A 26,143-nucleotide genomic window follows, 5' to 3' on the forward strand; every position below is an offset into this window, starting at 1 on the left:
GTAGGGGTCCCCATGAGATGCCCCTGGTACCTTTTTCATAGGCTTTTTTGAGTTAGGGCAAGGACACAGGGGCCTCATGATCCCCTATTGCCCGGGGGCCCCATGAGTTGTCAGTCCACCCCTGGGAAGAGATAAACAGCTCAATGTTAAAAATATTAAACTTTTAAGTCACTGTAAAGCCACTTGTTTTTAATAGCCCCAGACATTCCTAAAAGCACCTCAGATTTAAATACGGTTTTGGTTAAAATTGATTGTCACAAGGGACAAGTAGATTGGGACACAGATTTAGCCCCTGGACAAGTAGTTTTTTAAAAAATTTCCACACCCTGAGCCTGAACAAATGTGTGTGTTTTCATTCAATTCAAGTGGTGATAAAAAAAAAAAAGTCAGGTCCCCTGCAAGGTAATATTATGTGCTAGTAAGCATCGAATACTATATGAAATACTTACCTTAAAATTAAGCCCTCCAGCGGTGAGCTGTCACCACTGACAGGGCTTCCATATTCATCCAGTCTTCCAGGTTTGCAGGCTCTGGCCGTTTGAATGGCCAAGCCGCGATGATATCACTCCCGCTTAGGCACAAGGGACTCACAGCTGCAGCACAGAGCTCTAAAAGGGATGGCATGAGTATGCCGTTACTTCAGAGCACATGCATTGGTGACATCACCAGCTGCCAAACAAGCCAATATCTCTTAAACAGTGCACATTTAGGATAAATTCATTTTAACTGCGTAAGCTTTATTATAAGCCTACCTGGAAAGAATCACAAAGCAGAGTTTATTACTGCTTTAATGTTTTATAAATAGACCCCTTAAACAATCGGCAAACAATAAAAATGATAAAAGGTTAAATACCTAGGATTAAAATAAAGAAAAAGAATAGTGAAGGGAAGGAAGGGGTTCATTAGGGCTAGCTAGACTAAGGATTCATTTTTTTTATTTAAATATTTTATTAATTTTCAGATTACCATTTAACATATACAAAAGCCAATAAACCCACACAATAAAATACTCCAATCTATTTTTTTTCTTTTAACAATATGGCAAAAAAAAAAAATTAACATTAAAACTTGGTAACATTTTTCCCCTCTCCCTCACCCTTCCCTCCCAGTCTACCCCAGAATCTACCCTATCTACCCCTCTCACCCACCCCATAGACAACCTTGATTTCGCACTTTTCCATTCACTCTATAATTCCTATTTCATGGGAGTACTAGCTTAATATTTCAATTATCCTAGAAGATTACTTTTCTCTATTACACATATTCTAGGTATATTTTTGACTTTTTAAATTCCTCCCATTTTTCCCACCTCATACGGAAAACCCCCATTTTGTTCTGTCCCCCTTTGTAATGTACAGCGCTGAGCGAACTATTGGCGCTTTATAAATACTGTATAATAATAATAATAATAATAATTACACATATTCTAGGTATATTTTTGACTTTTTAAATTCCTCCCATTTTTCCCACCTCATACGGAAAACCCCCATTTTGTCTTCATCTATATGGTAAAATTCTTCCAATCTATATATTTTTTCTACCCTCTCAACCCAGTCCTTTATTTTCAGTGCTTGTTGTTCCCTCCAAAACTTGGGTATCAGGCCCTTAGCTGCATTCAAATAATACATTAATCCAGATTTTTAATATTTTTTTTACTGATAATTCAGTGCCATAAAAAAGACAAGCTTCAGGCTCCTTTGGGATATTGAGCTCCGTTATTTTCTGGATTAAGCGAACTATTTCCCCCCCCCCCCAATCTTGAATTGTTTGACACTCCCACCATAGGTGAAACATTGTACCTCTTTCTGCACATCCACGCCAACACAAAGCTGTATTATCTCCATTTATTTTATGTGCTACACTTGGTGTAATATACCATCTCACTAAACATTTATAATTCAATTCAACCTCTTTTATATTTACATTCCCATGAATCAACCTATACATTTTCTTTTGTTTTTCCTCATCCATTATTATTCCTAAATCCCTTTCCCATTTCTCTATATATAATGGCCTTATGACCGTGATTAATCCTGTGAGAATCTTATATATTTTAGAAATCCAGTGTTTCCCCTCTCCCCGTGTGTCCAATAATCGCTCAAAAGGGTTCCATTCCTCTTTTTTTCTTAGCGGCTTTGGGAGGTTCTCTATAAAATGTTTCAATTGAAGAGAACGCCATTCATCCATTTTCATAAATATCTCCCTCTTATTTTTCAATTCACTAAGTGAACATAGTTTCTCTCCCACCATAATGTCCCTTAATTGTACATCTTTCTTCTTTATCCACTTCCCTGTAATACTTTCTTTACCTGGAGGAAAAAACTCTGTGGACCCTAAAAGGCATTAATAGTGAATTAAATTCCCATCCCATTTGTTTATGTATAACATCCCATACTCTTAAAGCATTACGTGTAAACAAACTTGTTCTATCTATTAATCCCCGGTATTGAGGAGGTAACCAAATAATTCTACTTAAATTCGTGAAACTTAGTGTGTTTTCTATTTTTACCCAACTTTTCCCCTGTGCATTATGTGTCCAGTCAAAAATGCTCGCCAATATTACTGTGTTATAATATCTTTTCAAATCTGGTACTCCCAATCCACCTCTCTCTCTACTTAGGACTTCATAACTTATTCTAGGCTTCTTATTCCTCCAAATGAATCTTGTTAGAATTTTTTAAAATTATTCTAAAATATACTACTGGTAATTTAATTGGTATCATTTGAAATTTATATAGAATTTTTGGAACAATAACCTATTTTATCAGGTTTATCCATCCGATCCATGTGTGAGCTCCCCATCCTAGTTTCTTTATTTCATCTTTAATCTCATTTAATAGTGGAATATAATTTAATCTATATAAATTCTTTAGAGAAACCGTTAATTTTATACCAAGGTATTTTAATTCTTGCTCTCTCTCTCTCTCTCTCCAAACGAAGGGGAATTCCTCCTGTAACATTTTTTTCTCTTTATTGAAGAGGTTTATATTTAAGATCTTTGTTTTGGTAGGGTTAATTTTTAAATTTGACAACTCTCCATATTCTTTTAAAGATTTAATTAAATTTGTCATCCTTGGGTTACCTACATAGAACAGCATGTCATCTGCATAAGCTGCCACCCTTATGCTCTATTTCTCCTACCAAAATTCCTTTTATATCTATATTATTCCGGATGGTAGCCAAGAGAGATTCCAGAGATAAAACATATAACAATGGAGACAGAGGACATCCGTCTTGTTCCGTTCTGCATCCCAATAAACTCTGATCATTTCCCGTTAACCATAATTGCTGCTAAAGGTTGACTATATAATTTCCTAATCCATTCTCTCATTCTAGGACCCAATCCCAAAACATCCAAAGGTGTCTAACATATATCCCCAATTTACTCAAATGCCTTTTCAGCATCAATCGAGAGTATCAACGCAGAAGTATTATCTTTCCTACTTTTTTGCATGAGAAATAAAGTTCTCAATCCATTATCTCTACCTTCTCTCCCTGGGACGAATCCTACTTGATCTGTATGTATCCATTGCGGCATTAGGTCAACCTATTTGCTTGTACTTTTGCATATAATTTAGTATCTATATTTAATAAGGAAGTTGGTCTATAACTTGAACAGTAAGTATTATCTTTACCTTCCTTACGTATGAGGACTACATGGGCCTGCTGGGATTCCCTCCTCATTTCCATTTCTCCACCCAAAGCATTCATATATATCCTCAATTTAGATAGTAATATTTCTTCATATTTTTTATAATATTTTACTGTATACCCATCAGGTCCAGGACTTTTCCCTGCTACAGTACTTTTAATGCTAATTGAATTTCTTCCTGAGTTGACTAAGGATTAATACTGTAGGTAAATAGGAACAAATGTTTTTAAATGGTAGGGTTGGTTTAAATAACATAATATGAAGATCAAAATTAACATTATATGGAACACGGCTTCTCTGCTGCTACAGCATTAAGAGCAGAGTAAATGGGTGTACGGTACCTGGCTTGCATTTGCGATGGTTTTGAGTTTCTTCTAGGATGCTTTTGCATTCACATCGACTTGAATAGGGAAGAAAAGTTAGAAAGTCCCCTTGTATACAAGCCTTATGCATTTTGTCATGTGCATAAAGTAATGGCTTGATCCACGAATTGCCAACATCCAGTGTTCCACTATGCAAGTTTTACATCTATGTTAGAGTTTGATCACTCACTTGGAATCAGGAAATACAATTATTGTATACCCTGTCCATGCTTTTATATTTTGCAGCATATACTTATTACTTGACATTTATAGCAGGCAGAGTAAATTTTAAAGCAGGTCTGTGGCCAGGCTTTATAACAAGCTCCTATTGACCTCTTTAGCTGCAGGCACTGTGCAGAAATTCATTCTCAAATTAACAGCAGAAACACATTGACCCTGCTTCCTCCTTCAGCAGTAACTCGGCAGCCTTCCAGCCTTCTAATCTCTAATATAAACATAGAGCAGGTAGACAAGAAGAGAGAGGAATAAACTGCTAAGAACTTTGAAGGACTACACTGTATGTCCTGTAAACTTTTAGGGCTCAATTACAAGGGTTCAAAGCCCTGTACAGAGTGAAGAGACATTGGTCTATCTTTTTGTATTAACATGTAGCTGCATGCAGGAAGCCCACATAAGTGAATGGATATGGATCAGCTATAAGAAACTCACCCACTTAGCTGAGGTTGACAGGTATGCAAAGATGGGTGTTCTGACCGGACAGGCTCTGCATTCTGCATTGGGGGCTGTGCATCCCTCCCTGCATACCTGTCAAACTCAGCATCCACTGTGTAGGTGAATCCACACAGCTGATGCGTATTCATTCACATATATAGGCTTACTGCATGCAGCTCTCCACTAGTAGAAAAACAAACAAATGGAGCTGCATGAGCAGGGCCCTCCATTTCCTTCTGTATCTAACTTAATTGTAATTGTACTGTCTCTCTTATATTGTAAAGCGCTACCTAAACTGTTGGCACTATATAAATCCTGTATAATAATAATAATCTTCATGCTGTACAGGACTCTGTCTGGTAAATCGACCCTTAGGATGAATAGAGCTACAGTGTCTTTAACTACAGAGGTCAGTGAGTATTAGTTTTAAACCTGATCTCTGGCTTATACCCTCCCCCCTCTAAACATTACTTCCTCACGCTCTTTAGCAGCATTCCCACAGGTCCTGAAGTCTCCATCAGGAGCATAATTACATCATGACAAGGTATGGCAAGAAAACTGGTTGGCGGCAGGCCTGGACTGCAGTGGTGGATCACTGGTCTTCACTCCCAAAATAGGTGCCATGGTAGGTCACATGACAGCACTATGAGCTGAGTATAAGGACCCTGTGCACCCACACGCACACAGATGTCACATAGGGAGCAGCGTCTGTGTCCATGCAGCTGCTGTATCCCAATTCATAGCAATGGGACTGCCTGCTCAGAGATGTATGGAACGCCCATGCAGGGTAAACACAGTCCTCACATGGGGCACGAATTCATACGCCCTTTATGAACGAGGCCTAAAACCTTGCTGAAGGGTATTTTTTTTTTAAACTTTGCGAATAGGTGGGGGGAAACAAATTTACTGGATATTGGCTTATAGTTTACTAAGAATATGTAAAGCTTTCAAGTGACATTAAAGGTTTGAGTTTTTTTTCTTTTAAAATACCAAACATATCATGCTTACCTGCTCTGTGCAGTGGTTTTCTACAGAGCAGCCCCGATCCTCCTCTTCTCATCTTCTCAGGTCCCCCGCCGACACTCCTGGCTTTTCCTCCTCAGCCAGTGCCCCCACAGCACGGCACTTGCTGTGGGGGCACTGGTGTGTGCTCGCTCCTGAGCCACTGCTCTATGCATCCATAATACACCCCCCCCATCTCATCTCATTGGCTTAATGGTGTGATTGATAGTCTGGCCACAGTTGTACTTTAAATCATTTAAATTTGATTAATCACAATAATTGTTATACATGCGGTTTGGCAAACAAACATGATGAAAAACAATTACTCACCTTATCTGCTCAGTAATTTCTTCTAAAGTCCTCTGCAGTAGTGCTATCACCCCTTGGATTACCTCCACTTCCTTGATGAGCTCTCTTTCTGCTTCATCATGAACCAGGTCTATCCCAACTCTCTTCTCTCTACAAAAGGATTTTTTTACAGTCAACAATTAATAAACATATTCAAACGAACAATACATATAGCTCATAAAATCTTCTGGCCAAACAATGTATAGAGTTGTGCTCAAAAGTTTACATATTCTGGCAGAAATTGTGAAATTTTGGCATTGATATTGAAAATATGACTGATCATGCCAAAAAATGCTCTTTTATTGAAGGATGATGATCATATGAAGCCATTTATTATCAAAGAGTTTTTTGGCTCCTTCTTAAATCATAATAACAGAAATCACCCAAATGGCCATGATCAAAAGTTTACATACCCTGGAATGTTTGGCCTTGGTACAGACACACAAGGTGACACACAGGGGTTAAAATGCCAATTAGAGGTTAATGTCCCACATCTGTGGCTTTTTAAATTGCAATTAGTGTCAGTGTATAAATAGTCAATGAGTTTGTTAGCGCTTATGTGGAAGCACTGACTAGGCTAGATACTGAGCCATGGGGATCAGAAAAGAACAGTCAAAAGTCCTGCGTAACAAGGTAATGGAACTTTATAAAGATGGAAAAGGACATAAAAAGATGTCCAAAGCCTTGAATATGCCACTCAGTACTGTTAAATCACCTATTAAGAAGTGGAAAGTTCGGGGATCTCTTGATACCAAGCCAAGGTCAGGTAGACCAAGAAAGATTGCAGCCACAACTGACAGAAGAATTGTTCGGAATACAAAGGGAAACCCATAGGTAACCACAAAAAAAAAAATTGTTTTGAAAGAGCACAATATGATGACACTTGAACAAAAATGAGCTGCATGGTCGAGGTGTCAGAAAGAAGCCTTTACTGCACCAATGACACAAAAAGGCCCGGTTAGGCATGTCAAGGTGTTGTCAGGCATATTGTAACCGGGCTTTTTTGTGGCATTGGTGCAGTAAAAGCTTCTTTCTGGCACCTCGACCAAACAGCTAATTTTTGTTCAAGTATCACCGTATTGTACTCCTGAAAAACAACCATACCATCTTTTTCCAAAGCAGCCTGTTTTTGTTTTGAGGTTGCCTGTGGGTTTTTCTTTGAATCCCAGACAATTCTTCTGTCAGTTATGGCTGCAATCTTTCTTGGTCTACCTGACCTTAGTTTGGTATCAAGAGATCCCTGAACTTTTCACTTCTTAATAGGTGATTTAACAGTACTGATTGGCATATTCAAGGCTTTGGGCATCTTATGTCCTTTTCCATCTTTATAAAGTTCCATTACCTTGTTACGCAGGACTTTTGACAGTTCTTTTCTGATCCCCATGGCTCAGTATCTAGCCTAGTCAGTGCTTCCAGGTAAGAGCTAACAAACTCATTGACTATTTATACACTGACATTAATTGCAATTTAAAAAGCCACAGATGTGGGACATTAACCTCTATTTGGCATTTTAACCCGTGTGTCACCTTGTGTGTCTGTACCAAGACCAAACATTCCAGGGTATGTAAACTTTTGATCATGGCCATTTGGGTGATTTCTGTTATCATTATGATTTAAAAAGAAGCCAAAACAACTATTTGATGATAAATGGCTTCATATGATCATCATCCTTCAATAAAAGAGCATTTTTTGGCATGATAAGTCATATTTTCAATATCAATGCCAAAATGTCACAATTTCTTCCAGGGTATGTAAACTTTTGAGCACAACTGTATGTGAAGTCTAACATTTTAGTTAGCTTTGGATAAAGTAGGGAACCCCTGTTTTTTAACTGTTTTTTTGTTTGGGAGATTTAATTTCTCTTCTTGTCTCAGAGACAAATCAAACAAAAAGATTTCATTTAAATGAAGGGATGTATCCTCTCGAGCAAGCTATACACCAGTACAAAAATTCTCATGAAATTTCCCAGTTAATTTGAAGGACAATTTCAAAAAAGTAGTTTGCTTTTAACATTTGACTTCAGAATAAATACACTTTACTGAACTAAAACTGCATTCACTGTAAAGTTGACCATAGATGAGTCTGTTTTTTTCATCCAACTAGCTGTCTTTGTATTCTGACAGAGGGGAGAATTCCCTGCTACACTGATCAGGGCTGCAGTGCTGATTGAGAAGAAATTTTCCAGCATAGAGGTTGAATAGAAGTGGATCAATAGACTGACTTTTGTTCAATCACAAAGTGTACCATACATGGATTGAAATGAATCCGGTCCCTGCTGAACTGTCTACATTTCAATCCATCTATTGCCAGCTTTAGAAATGTGTTCAATTGAGAAAAATGTTCCATCCTGCTTCTTTGAATTTTCTTGTCACCAAGCTTAAAAACCAACTTCAATTTCAACCCACCAACATTTAGAAAATCAAACAAAGGTTCTTAAAACTAAACTAGTGCATATCTAGCTTTAGACAATTAGAACTAGAACAGGTTTACCCATTAAAAGGTTACCCCTCACCTTCTGTTTGTAACAAAGCAAACATTTTGGTTTTCTCACAATTTTTTGTACCAAACACAATGGTCACCAGGAGCAATTAAGATGATCTCTCTAGTGGTGTCACAGAGAGCAATAAAAACATTATGGGGTATGGGACTTCCTCCATCTATCCAATTTCTGTGGATAGAGGAATTAAGCTGGCCATAGCTGGTAGAAATCTCGGTTGGCTCAGCAGGGACTGACAGAGATTCAAGCCATCTATTGGCAGGCTGATTGTACCCAAGCCAATCCATCAATTGACTTCGGTACAATCGGTTTGATTTTTACATGCGATTTTTGCCACCGGTTATAGCCGCTAGCAATAATCACTGTGTTTTCCCAGCAGGGACTGCTCCTTGCGCCCCTCCTTTCCCCGCCGGGAAAATGCAATAGCTCCGCGGGAGGGATTCCCCCATCAACACAGTCAGTGTTGATAGGGGAATCGAGTGATTTTCTTTCCTGCACATTCCCTATTTAACCAAGGAGGCAGCCCATCATAGCAATAGGCCTACAGTTTTGGAATGTTGGGGATGAGAGGGAGTGGGCAAGCTTTGATACAACCTGCTAGCAGTTTTGTTTTGTTTTTTTATAAGTCGGTTGTGGTAGGGAGCTGGATAATGAGCGTTACACCACATCGTACTGCTTACTTTTTTTTTTTTATTTTACTACAGGATTTTGGATTGATATTGCTGCTGCTGGAGGTGGTGGGAAGCAATGATCAAATAAGCATAAATAAGCAAGGCCCATTTTATTCTGTTTTAGAAACACGTTACTTTTCTGTTAAGAGTCTTCTTTCCAGCATCTCTTTGCCTTATTAGCTCATAGATGTAATCCTGTATATAATTACCTTTCCACTAAGCATTGCTGGGCTATGGACAAAGGCTCCATGCAGCTCTCCAAGGCTTTTTCCAGGCGAACTTTATAAGCCAGTAGCTGTTCTATGTCATTAACGGTGTCTTCAAGCTTGCTATCTAATTCTTTCTTCCAAAACTGGATCTCTTCCAATCTCTGCTCTGTAGAGAAAATTGGCAGACATAACTGGAGTAAACCACAAGAAAATTACACTCATCTATAGAGAAGTCCCGTAACATCTGAATAATAGAGAGAGGATTATGGGATTATGCAGCATAGTACAGAATACAGTGCCGTGACCCATAACAACCTATTAAAATGAACTGTTCACTGAGCTGACCTCCATAGATTAAAATCGTCTGGGTTGTTATGGGTAACTGCACATTTCTCCACACCTTTGCCTTGTGAATAGCCTATTCTATATCTATACTGAAATGTTAATATAAAGCCATCCAATGTGGTGCCTATATTTAAAAAGAGAAACTCAAAATACGCTGCACAAAAAACACACATAAATACCTAAAGCAGCCAGCACAAAGTATAGGATACAATATACAATACACCAATATCAAAATAATATTATATCACTGATTATGCTTATATTGATAGCGCTGAACTTATTTTGATATTTCTATATTTAAAAAGGGATCAGTGTCTTTACCAAGTAACTACAGACCTGTTAGGTTAACATCTATAGTTGGGAAGATACTGGAGAGTTAAAAAAAAGACCACATAGATGTGTTTTTTCAACAAAAAAAAATTTGAAGCAACAGGCAGCATGGATTCATGAAAGGCAGAAGTTGTCAAACAAATCTGATTTTATTTTTATGAGGAGGTGAGCACAACATTAGACAAAGGAGTGGTTGTGGACGTGGTATACTTGGATTTTGCAAAAACATTTGACACAGTTCCCCACACATGACTAATGTGTTGTGCAAAGTCTACAGGCTTGGAAAAATCTGTATGTAAATGGATAGAAAACTGGCTAAAAGATCGTATTCAGAGAGTAGTGGGTAATGATTCATACTCTGAATGGTTTAGGGTTGTCAGTGGTGTACCCCAAGGTTCAGTATTGGGACCCTTATTCTTTAATATATTTATAAATGATATAGGGTCTGGGATTAAAAATCCCATTTCAGTCTTTGCAGATGACACCAAACTGTGCAGTGGAATAACGTCCTTACAGGATGTCTTCAATTTACAAGCTGACCTCAATGCACTGTTTAACTATTGATACTAATTACAATGGTTACAAATGATACTAATTACAATGGTTACAAATTAATATTTGTGCTTTGAGTAATGGCTGTGTGTGTATACATTTCATATTATTGCTGTGACACAAATCAAAGCTGGCCATGCACTGTGCAAAATTTGCTTAGTTATTGGCCCTGTCGGACTCTTCCTGCACAACATCCTTCAAATGAAAAATCAAATGAGCCAGACAGAAAACTAATCAGCTGAAAAGTAGTTGTATCCATTCAGATGCAGTACGTGTTTGGGTATTCTGCCAGCTGTCAGAATACAGTAGTCAAACACAAGAACAAATGGGGCGCTGGATTCAGATTTTCTAAGGGTCACTAAAATTGTCACTGGGCACACTGGGTTTGTTTCAGCGGCACTATACAACACAGAGATCCCGCTCAGGAACAGGGAAAGGATCCAAAGTTGGGAATCCACATACATACTATCCAAGGAGTTTGCGGTTTACTGGAATCAGATATTATATGCAAATAGGTGGACATCCTTTGACTTATAAATTAATTATATCTTACTTGTACTGTATATTCATTTTTATATTCATGACCTTTTATCTTTACATTTATGACCTTTGTATTAGTCCCCCAAAACGCATTGGATTATTCTGGGGGATTCATCCATCCACACTATTAGAGGGGATTTTTTTCAGGTTGAGTGAAGTAATCTATGTATGTAGTGTATGGCCAGCTTTTCATTACTGGCTTGGTATAGATATGTATAACTGCTACAAAAAAAGTCAAATATCATCTCTATTCTCTAATTACTACAGTGCTTGGTGTATTCACTTGTTAGGATGTTTGAATGGGCGAAATAGAATTCTGAGTCATATAGGTCAATTGCAATACCTAGCTTCTTGTTGACATCCTTTTGAGTTTTCTGTGTTGTATTTTCAATTTCATCAACCAGTCTCTGACTTTCAGCAACCAGCCTCTCTGATCGGGACCTTTGAGCTTCTGCGTTGGCAAAGCTTGTCTGATTAGCAATACTCCACTCTTTTGGAAGGAACTTTGGTGGGAACTGGACCAGCTTTGCCATTGTAAAGTCTAAAAAAAGAAATTAGAGCTGTGAAGACACCATTTTTAGAATAGTCATTCATAAATTTCTTTTTGTACTTTTAAAGTAACAAATATATATGGCACAATAAACAGTATTTATATATATATATATATATATATATATATATATATATATATCTCTATCTATCTTGTAGTGTCACACAGACAGAATTACAAAGATGCACAGCCTATAGAAAAGTTCTAAACTATTACAGTACATAGGAAATAGTCCAGGATATAGTCTTGGACATGTACATTTGAAAGATTTGCTTAAATTTAATGTATGCATTAGGAACACAAACTGTATCTTATTTTACTATATATATATATATATATATATATATATATATATATACATACACACACACATACACACACACATACATACACTGCCTGGAGTTTGCATGTTCTCCCTGTGGCTGCCTGAGTTTCCTCCGGGTACTCCGGTTTCCTCCCACACTCCAAAGACATGCTGGTAGGTAAATTGGATCCTGTCTAAATTGGTCCTAGTATGTGTATGTATGAACGTCAGTTAGGGACTTTAGATTGTACGCCCCTTGAGAGTTAGGGACTGATGCGAATGTACAAAATATGTATAAAGCACTGTGTAAATTGACGGCGCTATTTAAGTACCTGAAATAATAATAAAATATATATATATATATATATATATATATATATATATACACACATATATACACACACACACATATACACTGTATATATACACACATACATACATATACATACACACACACAGTCCAAATATAATAAATGCTCTTTTTGCTTCTATATCCAAGTGTAAAAATTACACATATCACATTAAAGCAATACAGAAACGGGTTTCGAGCTATTTCTGTTTTTCAAGCTAAATGTGAAAAGAACAGGTGGAATCCATCATACCAACGTTACTCCCCCAGAAATACATATATACAGTATATGTAATAAAAGATACATTTTGTGTTCCTAATGCATATGGTCTGCCACTCCCCTCTTCCAATCCCTCCATTGGCTGCAACTCACCCAACTAATGAAATTCAAAATACTAAGAAAAATTTACAAGTCATCCACAACTCTGCCCCCAAAAACATCACTAAATACCAACCTGATTGTTCTCTTAATTCCTTCCAAGTCCTCCTGCTCTCTAGATCCCTTGTCACCTCCTCCCATACTCGCCCCCAGGACTTCTCCCTAGCCTCTCCCATCCTCTGGAATTCCTTACCCCAATCAGTCCAACTATCTTCTACTCTGTCCACTTTCAGACGATCCCTGAAAATCCTTCTCTTCAGAGAGGCCTACCCTGCTCCCACCTAACAACTGTATTTCCACTTTCTCCATCAGTTCATCCCCTACAATTATGACCTTTTGTATCTCTTGACCCTCCCTCTTATCCTAGATTCACACCTAAGCTTTTTCCGAAGCATTTTGTGTTTTGCAGAAATGCAGTACAATTAATTTAAGATGATTTCCTATGGAACACATCTCCGTGTTTTCACCCAGTGCATTTTTTTAGAAAGGGGCAAGGACTGCAGTGGAATGGAAACACTGCATAAAAGCATGTAGTGCTTTTTTTGCTGCATTTTGCCTTTTAAATCTGCCTAGCAACAAGAAAAGTGTAAAAAAAAAAACAAAAACGCAAAACGCTGCAAAAACGCAATGCAGAAATGGCTCAAGCACAAACTGCATGGGTGTGAACCTAGCCTTAGATTGTAAGCTCTAACGAGCAGGGTCCTCTGATTCCTACTGTATTAAATTGTATTGTAACTGTAATGTCTGCCCCAATTTTGTAAAGCGCTGCACAAACTGTTATCGCTATATAAATCCTGTATTATAATAATAATATTAAATTTTTGGTTTGGGATTTAATAACGTTTTAAATTAACAGTGTTATGAAAAAATTTGTATGTTTTAATGCACTGCTACAAGAACACATGAACTAATTAACAAAGAAGTTTACATATGAATGCTACAAACAACATAAAAAATAAACTTCACAAATAAATAACGTTGATACAATTATAGCATTAATAATAATTATAACAGCAGCCACAGGGAGTAGAGAATTCATCAGGGCTGAAGGTTAACGAAGGCTAGGTTCACTCCTATGCAGTTTGTGTTTGATCCATTTCTGCAGTGCGTTTTGCGTTTTTGCTGTAAAAAGCACCACAGAAACGAATAAAATGCAAACTGCATAGGTGTGAACCTAACTGAAAGGGTCAAGGACTTTTTCAAACGCAAAACATTGTTTTTTTGGTTCTATAGACTTCAATGGAGACGCAACAGAAAAGCATGTAGTGCATTTGTGATGCGTTTTGCATTTTAATTTGCCCAGCAACAAGTAGAAAAAAAAACAAAACACGCAAAATGCATAAAAAATGCAGAAAATAGGCAGCCCCATACAATTTAAATCCAAAGCCTAATACCTAATATACCAGTAATCTATCTTTGTCAATAGAAGATACTAGTGATTGCATTTTTATTGTACCATCACAAGAGGGCAGAACTACTTCCTGTGATAATAGGAAGACACAGAAGTAGGAACTAAAAAGTCTAACACTTTGTTTCCTACAGGACAGTGATTACAGTGAACATATCCAGTCACATGTAATTAAGGGTTTTCTGTGTTTGTTACAGCCATTTCTAATAAAACACTTCTGGTTTCACCCGACCCATCCTTCGCACAGTTGAATTATTTACCGTATGTGCAACAAAATTGGCGCCCAACGTGGGACCGGGTGAAAGGAACGCCAAAAGGTCCGGAAGTGAAAAGGAGTGACTACGCTGTCCGTGGTGAAGTTACAGAAAAACATTAGGAGTATGGATATCGAAAAGTTGCAAGACGAAATCAGTGAACACCTGATTCACATGACAGTCGATGATCTCATGGAGACTTGCCAGTTTATAAAGGCCTCTGAAGCAAGTATGGCAAAAGGAAAAACCCGGCGCCATTACATGCGGATAGTGAATGAGGTGTTAGATGAATTGGTAGAGACCGAAAGTGAAGAAGTAGTGACACAATTTCTGCAGGCAACTAAGAAATTCATTGGTGATTTAGAGAAGAGAGATAACACTGAAGCACCAAGCAATAGTGGCAAAGACCCTCAAGCAGAACAACAGTTAAAGCATTTAAAACAGCAATACTACAGTATACAGGAAAAACTTCAGGAAACAGCCAAGATGATAGAGGGACAGATGAAAGAACTTGGCACTAAAGACAAAGACTCAAAAGGAAGTCTTGCAAATCAAGACCCTAATCTAGTTGCTCAGAGACTTTCCCATACTAACTTGCCAGAAGTTACAATCAGAAAGGACTTTAAAATTGCTGGTCAGATAGGTGAAAAGGAACAGAAAGATAAGCTGTCCTATACTAACCTCATGCACCAGATTGACATGGGAATGCAAAAGGGATATCCCGAGTCAGAGCTTGTGGAAGCTGTGGTGAAAGCCATTAGTCCTGGGTCAAGTCTCAGAGGCATGCTAGAGCTGAAGAGTGGACTGACCCTAGTGCCACTCAAGAGAATCCTAAAAAGCCATTATAAAGAGGAAAATACTTCCGAACTATACCAACAATTGATTAATATATCACAGAATAGTAAAGAGACTCCCCAGAACTTCCTATTTAGGGCCATTGCATTGAAGGACCGTTTGCTGTTCGTGTCACAAGGGGAAGGTTCAGATGAACACTTTGGCACTGAATTTATACAAAAGAAATTCTTAAGGTCAGTGGGCACTGGACTGAGAAGTGACCATATCAAGTTCCAACTAAAACAACACTTGGATGATCCTACAGTCTCAGATGAGTTGCTCATAGAGAAGATGAATGAGGCTACAAACATGGACATGGAAAGGGAGCAGAAACAAAAGAAATCTGAGCACAGTAACCTGACGAAGGGAAGAGAGTGCCAGGCCAACATCCTCCATTGTTCTCAGGTACCAGGCACCCTCCCTTTGCTTCCATCACAAACAAGTAGTCTGGCAATCCAACAGCCTTCAAAGAGTAACTCTGACCTTGAAAAGATAGTAATACAGTTGCAACAAGAAATATTCCATATGAAAGCACTTCTCCAAGATTCGAGAACTCGACAACAGCATGGCTTTGGAGGACCTAGGACAACTGTTGGACGAAGGACAGGGACTTGTCAATCTTGTGAAAAGACTGATCATAGAACTGCATGTGACCATTGCTTTAACTGTGGTCGAGCTGGACATAGGGCGAGACAATGCAGAGCGGCCAAACAAAATCAGTTAAACGGGAGAAGGTTGCTGTTAAGGGACCGACAGTAACCTGTGCCAGAACCAAACCTGCGTCCCAAAGTGCAAATAATGTCAGTAGTAAAGAAACCAGTCCCCAACCTACCATCAGAGCCCTGGCTGGAAAGTTAAACGCAGACTACTGGAGGAAAACGCCAACCTGCCCTGCTCAAAGACTATCCCTGACAGCTGAAAAATTGCCAACCAGTGTGAATGGCATCACTTTGAAAAAGCACAACAAGCTACTGGGTCTTATTGGAAAGAGATGCCTTGTGAACTGTGAAATTGACAAAACTCCTGTCCAGGCCTTATGGGATACTGGCTCTCAGGTTAGCATTATCAATGAGGGCTGGAGACAGCGAGTACTGCCACACACTGTGCTCCGATCGTTTGAAGAACTGCTGGGACCAGGGGTACTCCAAGGGAAAGCAGCCAATGAGACAAAGATTCCGTTCTCAGGTTGGATTGAGGTAACCTTTCAGCTTACATTGAGCAGTAATACTACCAAGCAGTTATTAATACCACTAGTAGTCTCTGAGGATGAGAAAGTGGCTGAGAAGCCAATTATCGGCTATAATATAATTGAAGAAACATTCAAAGAGACAGTTGCTGATGGGAAGAAAGTTATCCCAGGTTTTGTGGACATATTAAGAACAGCTTTGGAACTGCCAACCCCCAAAGCAGAAGTCCTTGTAAGCTTACTACAAGCCAACTGTAGGGAAACCAGTGGTGCTATCATAAAGACTGGTACTAAGAACCAAAGAATCCCTGCAAATACTGTAACATACATTCGGTGTAGTGCTCACACCAAACCGTCCTTGCAGGCTCAGACAGTTTTGTTTACACCGAGTGAGGCTTATCACCTGCCGGATGGACTGCATATTGGTGAGACACTAGTCTCATTTCAAAGAGGAAAATTCTCCAAACTGACCATTCCAGTTTGGAATACAACTAAACGGGACATTGTGTTACCAGGTCAAACAAAGATTGGAGGTGTAGAGCCCATAAAAACAACATATCCGGCTCAAGTACAATTGAAACAATCAGCAAATGTGTTTACCAATTCGGTGACCTCTGAACCACAGACACTCAAGGTAGGACCAAAAGGGAAAATTGGAAATCCAAATAAGACTTATCCGCGGGTGGGGGATGACAATCAGGAGTGCTGGGACCCGCCAGTGCCTTTGAAACACCTCCCTCCTGAAGATCAACAAATCGTCAAAGAAATGCTAAGGGAAGAATGCAATGCTTTTGCCAAAGATGACTCTGATGTAGGATGTATTCCTTCTTTACAGTTACAGATTCGTCTCAAAGACAGTACACCAGTCACGAGAACTTACATGTCTGTGCCAAAACCACTGCACCAAGAAGTTAAGGAATATCTGCAGGATCTGATAAATCGAGGATGGATTGCAGAATCGAAATCATCATACTCATCACCCATTGTGTGCGCAAGAAAGAAAGATGGCAGTTTAAGACTGTGTTGCGATTATAGAGAGTTGAACCAGAAGTCCATTCCTGACCGTCATCCAATTCCTAGAATCCAAGACATGCTGGACAGTCTAGGAGGAAGTTCATGGTTTTCTGTGCTAGACCAGGGGAAAGCATACCATCAAGGATTTATGGAAGAAGCCAGTCGACCATTGACAGCATTCATTACACCTTGGGGTTTGTATGAATGGATCCGAATACCCTTTGGTCTGAGCTCTGCACCAGCCCAATTCCAACGCAGTATGGAGACATGTTTAATAGGACTGAGAGATGAGATTTGCCTGCCATACTTAGATGACAACCTTGTTCATAGTAAATCATTCCAGGAGCATGTGGAGCATGTCCGGTCAGTACTCCAACGTTACCAACAACACGGAATCAAGTTAACAGCCAGGAAGTGTGAACTTTTTCAAAATAAAGTCAGATTCCTGGGCAAGATTGTGTCAAAAGAAGGCCACTCTATGGACCCGGCCGACACGGCACCTGTACTTGCCTTAAGAAACAACCAACCAAAGACTGTCGGAGAACTCAGGAAACTATTAGGATTTATTTCCTACTATCGCCCTTATGTTCAAAACTTCTCCAGAATTGCCAAACCTCTCTATGAACTATTGTCAGCAGGTTTGACACCTACCACAACCTCAACACCAGATAACCAGACAAAGAAAAGGAGGAAACCAATCCCAAAGTCAAAAGGTCAACTTCCATCCTATCAGTCTATAGCCTGGACTGACCATCATCAGATAGTACTGAACCAGCTCATTGAAGTGTTAACTCATCCTCCAGTTATGGGTTACCCCGATTATTCCAAACCCTTTGTTCTTCACTGTGATGCCTCACAAGAAGGACTAGGAGCCGTATTATACCAAGAGCAAGAGGAGAAACTAAAGGTGATTGCTTATGGGTCTAGAACTCTCACACCTGCTGAGAAAAACTACCACATGCATTCAGGGAAGCTCGAGTTTCTAGCAATGAAGTGGGCAATATGTGATAGATTCCGAGATTACCTATATTACTGTCCATCATTTGTTGTATATACTGACAACAATCCACTAACCTATGTCCTCACTACAGCAAAATTGAATGCTACAGGACATCGATGGGTTGCAGAACTAGCTGACTTCAACTTCACTATTAAATATCGTCCTGGGAGAAGGAATGCTGATGCAGATGTACTTTCTCGTATGCCATTGAGTCCTGAACAATACATGCAACAATGTTCACAAGCAGTAGACCCCAAAGTCATCACTTCCATAACCCAAGCAATTCAAGCACATCAAAAAGAAAGGATACCTTGGCTATGTCCAATGACGATTGCCAATACAACCGATGCAACACCAAAGAAGGTAACTCAAATACCAAAAGAGACAATAAGAACCGCACAGCAGGAAGACTCTGTGATTGGAAAAGTATGGAAGTACAAAAGCCAAAACAAGTTTCCATCCAAACAGGAACGACAAGGTGAACCTGTTGATCTTTTCATACTTATGAAACAATGGACCAAACTCTACCTCGACGACAATAACATTTTGAGACGGAAAACATCATCTGGTTCTCAACTAGTGTTGCCCAAGTTGTACCATCACTTAGTATGGAAAGAGTTACATGAAGAGATGGGACACTTAGGAGTAGAAAGGACTGTAAATTTAATCAGAGAAAGATTCTTTTGGCCACATATGCAAAGGGACACTGAAAATTATATCACACGTCAATGTACTTGTCTGAAAGACAAACGGCCAAATAAGCTTGTTCGGGCCCCCTTGAACAATATTGTGACAACTTATCCTTTTGAGATGGTCTCCATTGACTTCCTTCATCTTGAGAAATGTAAAGGTGGATATGAGTATATCTTAGTGGTAATAGATCATTTTAAAAGATTTGCTCAGGCATATGCAACCAAGAACAAGTCCGCAAAAACTGTTGCTGACAAAATATTCAATGATTTTGTCTTGAAATTCGGATTTCCTACCAGAATTCACCATGATATGGGTAGAGAGTTTGAAAATCACTTGTTTTTGACATTAGGGAAGCACTGCCACATCCAAAATTCTCACACAACGCCATATCACCCAGAAGGTAATGGGCAAGTTGAAAGATTTAATCGTACCCTGCTATCTATGCTTCGTACCCTGTCACCAGATTCCAAAAAGGACTGGAAAAATTCACTAGCAAAGGTAGTCCATGCATATAATTGTACTCGAAGTGAAGCTACAGTACAATCTCCATTCTTTCTACTGTTTGGAAGGTCTCCAAGACTACCCATTGATAGTATGTTTGACACTCCAGTAACTGAAAAATACAAGATCTACTCTGAATATGTGAACATATGGACAGATAGAATGTCTGAGGCCTATAAGGTTGCTTCAAAAATAGCTACTCAAGCTGCACAGAGAGGAAAAGAACATTATGACAAGAAAATTCATGGAGCTGAACTTCTACCAGGTAGCAAAGTTCTAGTCAGAAATCTTACCGAAAGAGGAGGTCCAGGAAAATTGAGATCATTTTGGGAAGATACCATACATGTTGTTCTTAAAAAGAAGTGTGCAGACAGTCCAGTGTATGAAATCAAACCAGAAATTGGAAAAGGCCGAACAAGGATTTTACATCGCAACTTACTATTGCCATGTGATTATCTACCTAGCGACCAAGGTCAACAGATACCCAAAAGAACCAATGCAAGAAAGAAAGTGAAGGATCGAAGTACAACTCAACAACCTACACAGATATCTGAAGGAGAATCAGAAAATGAATCAGATCACGAACAAAGACACTGGAGATCTTTCATCCCAGTCACCCAGCATGACCACCCAGAGGAAAGTACAGAGCTAAATCCAGAAGCTATTGAGTTCTATCCACGTCAGCTGGAAGTAAGTGAGTATGATTTACAAGGAGTCAGAGAGACTGAGCCTATAGATCAAATTGAACAAACTGAGTATGCATTTGGAGGTATAGAAGAAGAATGCCCAGCAACAGAGAACACAGAACAACTTGTTGAAAGTGATGTAGAGGAGAATGAGGACCTTTCAGATTCACTTCCTCAATGTAGAATACAACCCTACAGGAACAGGAGACAACCAAAGATTTTGACATATGACACTTTAGGTCAACCCAGTAGTGTTACCAGAGTTTCATCTATACAGGTTATAGACAGTATTCCTACATTACCTGTTGACTCTAGCTGGTATTTCAGTTCAGAATGTTTTGCTGAAGACTATAGAAGTTGGTAGAAGTGATTATGTTAACCATTGTTTACTATTTGGGACACTATACCAAAGTTAATTACCAAAACCAGAATAATTATATGTTGCTTTTCTGTTGGTTCAAGTAAGGAAAAATGTAATTGCATTTGTACTGCAGATATTGTAGCTCAGGCAGAAACAGTTTTAGGTGAGGGAACTAGATGTAACAAAGAGACAGAGTCGGCCGATAAAAGTACAGAGCAGTAGATGGCAACGTTATGCTGCATTGTTTATGTACAATGGGTATTCCGCCATTATGATAAAAAGGTATAAAAGTAATAAGATGTTCCCTAGTTTCTCATCATCTTTGTCTAAACTTAGTAACCTATACAAATATGTATAGAAAGGGGTTTTACTAAATAGTTGGTTACACGCAACTATATCTTGCCAGGTACTATAGCGCTGTGGGCCTGGTGGGAAGCTGTGATGTAATAGGGAGTAGATGTCACAGGGAGGATGTTTCCTCAAGTAACTTGGTTACTACTTACCATTGGCTTCCTATGGTTACTACTAGACAAGTAAAAGAATGTTTTCTTAAAAAAATTCTGCGTATGTCAGGGACGACATAACAAATTTGTGGGGGAGAGTGTAAGAGGTGTAGAAAATAGGCAGCCCCATAAAATTTAAATCCAAAGCCTAATACCTAATATAACAGTAATCTATCTTTGTCAATAGAAGATACTAGTGATTGCATTTTTATTGTACCATCACAAGAGGGCAGAACTACTTCCTGTGATAATAGGAAGACACAGAAGTAGGAACTAAAAAGTCTAACACTTTGTTTCCTACAGGACAGTGATTACAGTGAACATATCCAGTCACATGTAATTAAGGGTTTTCTGTGTTTGTTACAGCCATTTCTAATAAAACACTTCTGGTTTCACCCGACCCATCCTTCGCACAGTTGAATTATTTACGTATGTGCAACACATAGCAGAAACGCATCAAATGTAACCTGCATAGGTGTGAACCTAGACCAGCCTAACCCTTGCGTTTTCTGCAGCGTTTTGCAGAAACGCAGTACGGTCCATTTAACATGATTTCCTATGGGGCATTTTGAGCGTAAAATGTTGCATTTTTGGTTGCATAGACTTCAATGGGAATGCTGCACAAAAGCATGCATTGCATTTTCCCCGCGTTTTTGCTGCATTTTTCATGCGTTTTGAGTTTAAAATCTGTCGAGCAACAAGAAAAAGAAAAAACCCAACAACACAAATGCATCATAAACACGGCAATAATGCATCAAAACTCAAGTGCAACAATGCAACACAAAACGCAACGCATCAAACGCAACCTGCATAGGTGTGAACCTAGACCAGCCTAACCCTAGGTTCACACCTATGCTTTTTCTGCAGTGTTTTGCAGAAAAGTAGTACAGTCCATTTAACATGATTTCCTATGGGACAGGTTCATATTTCTGCGTTTTCAACCGATGCGTTTTTTGGAAAGGGTCAGGGACTTTTTTTTAACACAATACATTGCATTTTTGGTTCTATAGACTTCAATGGGAATGCTGCAGGAAAGCATGTATTGTGTTTTTGCTGCATGTTGCTGTGTTTTGCATTTAAAATCTGCCTAGCAGCAAGGAACAAAAAAAAAAACTGCATCAAAACTGAAAGTGCAAAACAGCAAAACACAACGCAAAATGTAATGCAGAAACGCATCAAACGCAACCTGCATAGGTGTGAACCTAGACTTAGCTGTGAACCTAGGATAAGGCTATGTTCATCCCATGCAGTTTGCATTTGATCTGTTTCTGCAGTGTGTTTTGCGGTGCATTTTGTATTTTTGCACATGCAATTTTGCTGCATTTTTGATGAACTTTGTGTTTTGCAGGGTTTTTTTTCTTGTTGCTAGCCAGATTTAAAACGCAAAACACATAAAAAATGCTGCAATAACACCACAAAAACGTATTACATGCTTTTCTGCAGTGTCTCCATTGAAGTCTAAAGACCCAAAAACGCAACTTCTTAAAAAAGTTCCTGACCCTAGGTTCATACCTAAGCGTTTTCAGCAGCGTTTGCAGACATGTACTACAGTCAATTTAACATGATTTCTTATGGGACACGTTCACATCTCTGCGTTTTCACACAGTGTGTTTTCTTTGGAAAGGGTCAGGGACTTTTTTAAATGCAAAAAGTAAAATTTTTTGGTTCTATAGACTTCAGTGGAAACACAGCTAAGTCTAGGTTCACACCTACGCAAGTTGTGTTTGACCCTTTTCTGCATTGTGTTTTGCAGTTTTTTGCACCTGCATTTTTTATGCATTTTGTTTTTTTTTTATTTTTCTTGTTGCTAGGCAGATTTAAAACGCATAAAAAAAAGTGGAAAAAACGCATCAAAAATGCATAAAAAACGCACTACATGGTTTTCTGCAGCATTTCCATTAAAGCATATTGACTCAAAAATGCAACTTTTTGCATTCAAAAAAGTCCCTTTCCAAAAACCGCAGCGGTGAAAATGCGGAGATGTGAACATGTCCCATAGGAATTCATGTTAAATGGACTGTACTGCGTTTTGCAAAACAAAAGTGTGAACCTAGGAAAAAGCATGTAGTGCGTTTTTGCCGCGTTTTAAATCTGCCTAGCAACAAGAAAAAAAAAAAAAACAAACACAAAATGCACCGCAAAATACACTGCAGAAATAGATCAAAAGCAAACTGCATAGGTGTGAACCTAGCCTGACCCTTTCCGAAAAACGCACCGGGTGAAAATGCGGAGATGTGAACATGTCCCATAGGAAACCATGTTATATGGACTGCTGTGCGTTTCTGCAAACCGCTGCAGAAAAAGCTTAGGTGTGAACCTAGGGTAAGAAAGGATCTCCTGCAGCACAAACACAACTGCCAAAGTGACAGTGCACCCTGGTCATTTTGTCAGGTAGAAGGAGGAAGATCTGATGTACAATGTATGTCATGTCATTGCTACTTGAGCTAGACATAGATGACTGAACCAGGTTGATAAACGCAAAAAAACCCCAATGGATTCCTCCATTCACACAAGTGAGGTGGATAGAAGAATCTCCCCACGCTGAGACTACGGTGTGGATTTACAAGCAAATAGACTGTGCACTTTGCAAGTGCAGTTGCACTCATTTTCCCCAGAGCTTAGCAAATGTGATAAAGCTCTGCTGATTTTCATCATCCAATCATACTGAAGCAAAAAACTTTTTTTTTTTTGTTGTTTTACTTGCACCTACTTACATGATTTGGGTATTCTTTACAAAGTGAAGCTTCACAGTGTTATATTTACTAAGGAAAATGAATGTAAGCACACTTGCAGACTACACAGTCTATTTGCCCTTAGCAAATCAACCCCAATGTATTCTGACAGCAGGGACTCCCCTTCCATCAGAATACACTGATCAGCGGCAGAGACTGTATCAACTGGTCCAGGAGAAGCTAACTAGACCACAATCTTCCTTACCAAAGGCACGGATTATCAGAGAGACTTTTTCCAGATTCATGTTACACTCATTGGGTGGATCAGGAACTGATACATGTCATATCACCAGCCAAATGGTCGTGTGATCCCTGTTCCTAGCAATATACATCATAAATGCCCTGCATTACACCAAAGATACCTCTTCCAGCTATCATAATCCCCCCCTTTGCCAATAACAGTTAACAGGACACATAGAGAGGGTAAATCTCCCTAATGAGGGCACAGACAGCAATAAAAACCTGACAGATGATGTAATCCCTCTGCACTCAATCCAAAACTAAAAACAAGTTTTGCCTTTTGTTATCCTTTAACACCGAATCATTGTTGTGATAGGCAGTCTTAAGCAGATGGATTGAACCATGGCCAGTTCAGCAGGGACCAGCCGAGATTCAATCGATCTATGGGCAGGCTGATTGTACCCAAGTTGATCCATCTATCGACTTGGATACAACCAGCATGTTGGAATTTTAGCATGCGATTATTGCCAGCAGCTATAACCACTAGCAATAATCATTGTATTCTCCTGGCCGGGAGAATACAATGCACACACATATATATACACATATATATATATATATATATACATACACACACACACACATATACATACACACACACACATATATATATATACATACACATACACACACACACACATATAGATATACATACACACACACACACACACATATACACATACACACACACACACACACACACACACACACACACTGTTGAAATGCGTTTATTGCAAAATATATTAAGAATATTTTTAAAAATTCATTTTCAAACATACCATACGTCTTTAAGAATTCAAATCTACATTTTTGGAACGCATTTACAAGTATATGTAAAAATATATGTTGAAATGCGATTTTTATATATTACAAAATATATGAAAAATATTTTTAAAAATATATTTTTTTTAAATATGTTCTTCAGATTTTTTGTAACATAAAAAAGTCATTTTAACATATTTTTACATATATTTCTAAATGTATTCCAAAAATGTAGATTTACATTTTTAAAGACATACAGTATATTTGAAATTTTTTTTAAAAAATATTTCTCATACTTTGTAATAAAAACCCATTTCAAAATACAGTATATATATATTGAATATGGCCAAAATTGTAGTATTTCAAATATATGTCAATATATTTGGAAGAATATTTTTAAAATATATTTCAAATATATTTTTCTTCCATATGGGATTTCAGACAGACCATACACGGGGCGAAATCCATATGAATTCGCTTTAGAAAATCAAAAATTTGGTGCGTTTTGTAATCCGATGGTGCCACCATTGATTTTGAAATTCAACCAACCAAGCCTACAATTTCTCCACATGTTGTTACAGAAAAGAATTTTCGTGGCCGAGAATTTTCTTTTCTTTCCAGGTCACAGCTTTCTATTTCTTGTACGATTTTCCCATCATTGATGAAATTGTTTCGTTTTTCAAAAAATTTCCAACATGCCCGATCACTCAAATTCGATGGTCACACGAAAATAAGCCATTTCTGTGACTCACTAATGATGCGAAATTCAAACAAAAATTATTAGAAAAAATTTTTCAAAACTAAATTGTTTTGGAATTCAACCCGTGTATGGCCGGCTTAAGGGTGGCTTCTTGTACTGTAATCCTGATGGCAGTTCACACACTAAATCTGGCCATAGACGGAATGAAATTTGAATGGATCCACAGGGAATTTAATTCCTTGTACAGCTGTCCTGTTTGACAGGACTAGATAGTTGGATTGACTTCTGTTGAATGGGAAGGTTGGAAAACTTTTCTTGGTCAGTGGCTGCACCTTCTGATCAATGTGTTCTGAAAGCAGAGGATTCCCACTGTCAGAATACTATACCTCAGTGGAAAGGATTCCTCTATCAACCTGGCTTATTTGGCAGGAGGAATCCATCCAGCCCACTGAATAATTGAAGAAAAAAAGAGTTGTCTATGGTCTCTGAAAGATATGATTACAAGGT

General features: G+C 38.5%; 1 protein-coding gene across 1 annotated transcript in view; it reads right to left on the reverse strand.

Moving 5' to 3' along the window:
• TEKT1 (tektin 1) overlaps positions 1 to 26,143 on the reverse strand; it is a 40,327-nt gene that overhangs the window by 10,837 nt on the left and 3,347 nt on the right. Inside the window, exons 2-4 of the mRNA XM_089657457.1 lie at positions 11,524 to 11,721; positions 9,414 to 9,579; positions 6,019 to 6,147 (exon numbers count right to left, since the gene is read on the reverse strand). Of these exons, the coding sequence (XP_089513583.1) occupies positions 6,019 to 6,147; positions 9,414 to 9,579; positions 11,524 to 11,713 (485 nt within the window). The 5' untranslated portion in view covers positions 11,714 to 11,721. The remainder of the gene's footprint in view (positions 1 to 6,018; positions 6,148 to 9,413; positions 9,580 to 11,523; positions 11,722 to 26,143) is intronic.

The sequence above is a fragment of the Staurois parvus genome, unplaced genomic scaffold (genome assembly GCF_062004578.1).
Source record: "Staurois parvus isolate SC_StPar_1 unplaced genomic scaffold, SC_StPar_1.0 ptg000029l, whole genome shotgun sequence".
NCBI lineage: Eukaryota > Metazoa > Chordata > Amphibia > Anura > Ranidae > Staurois > Staurois parvus.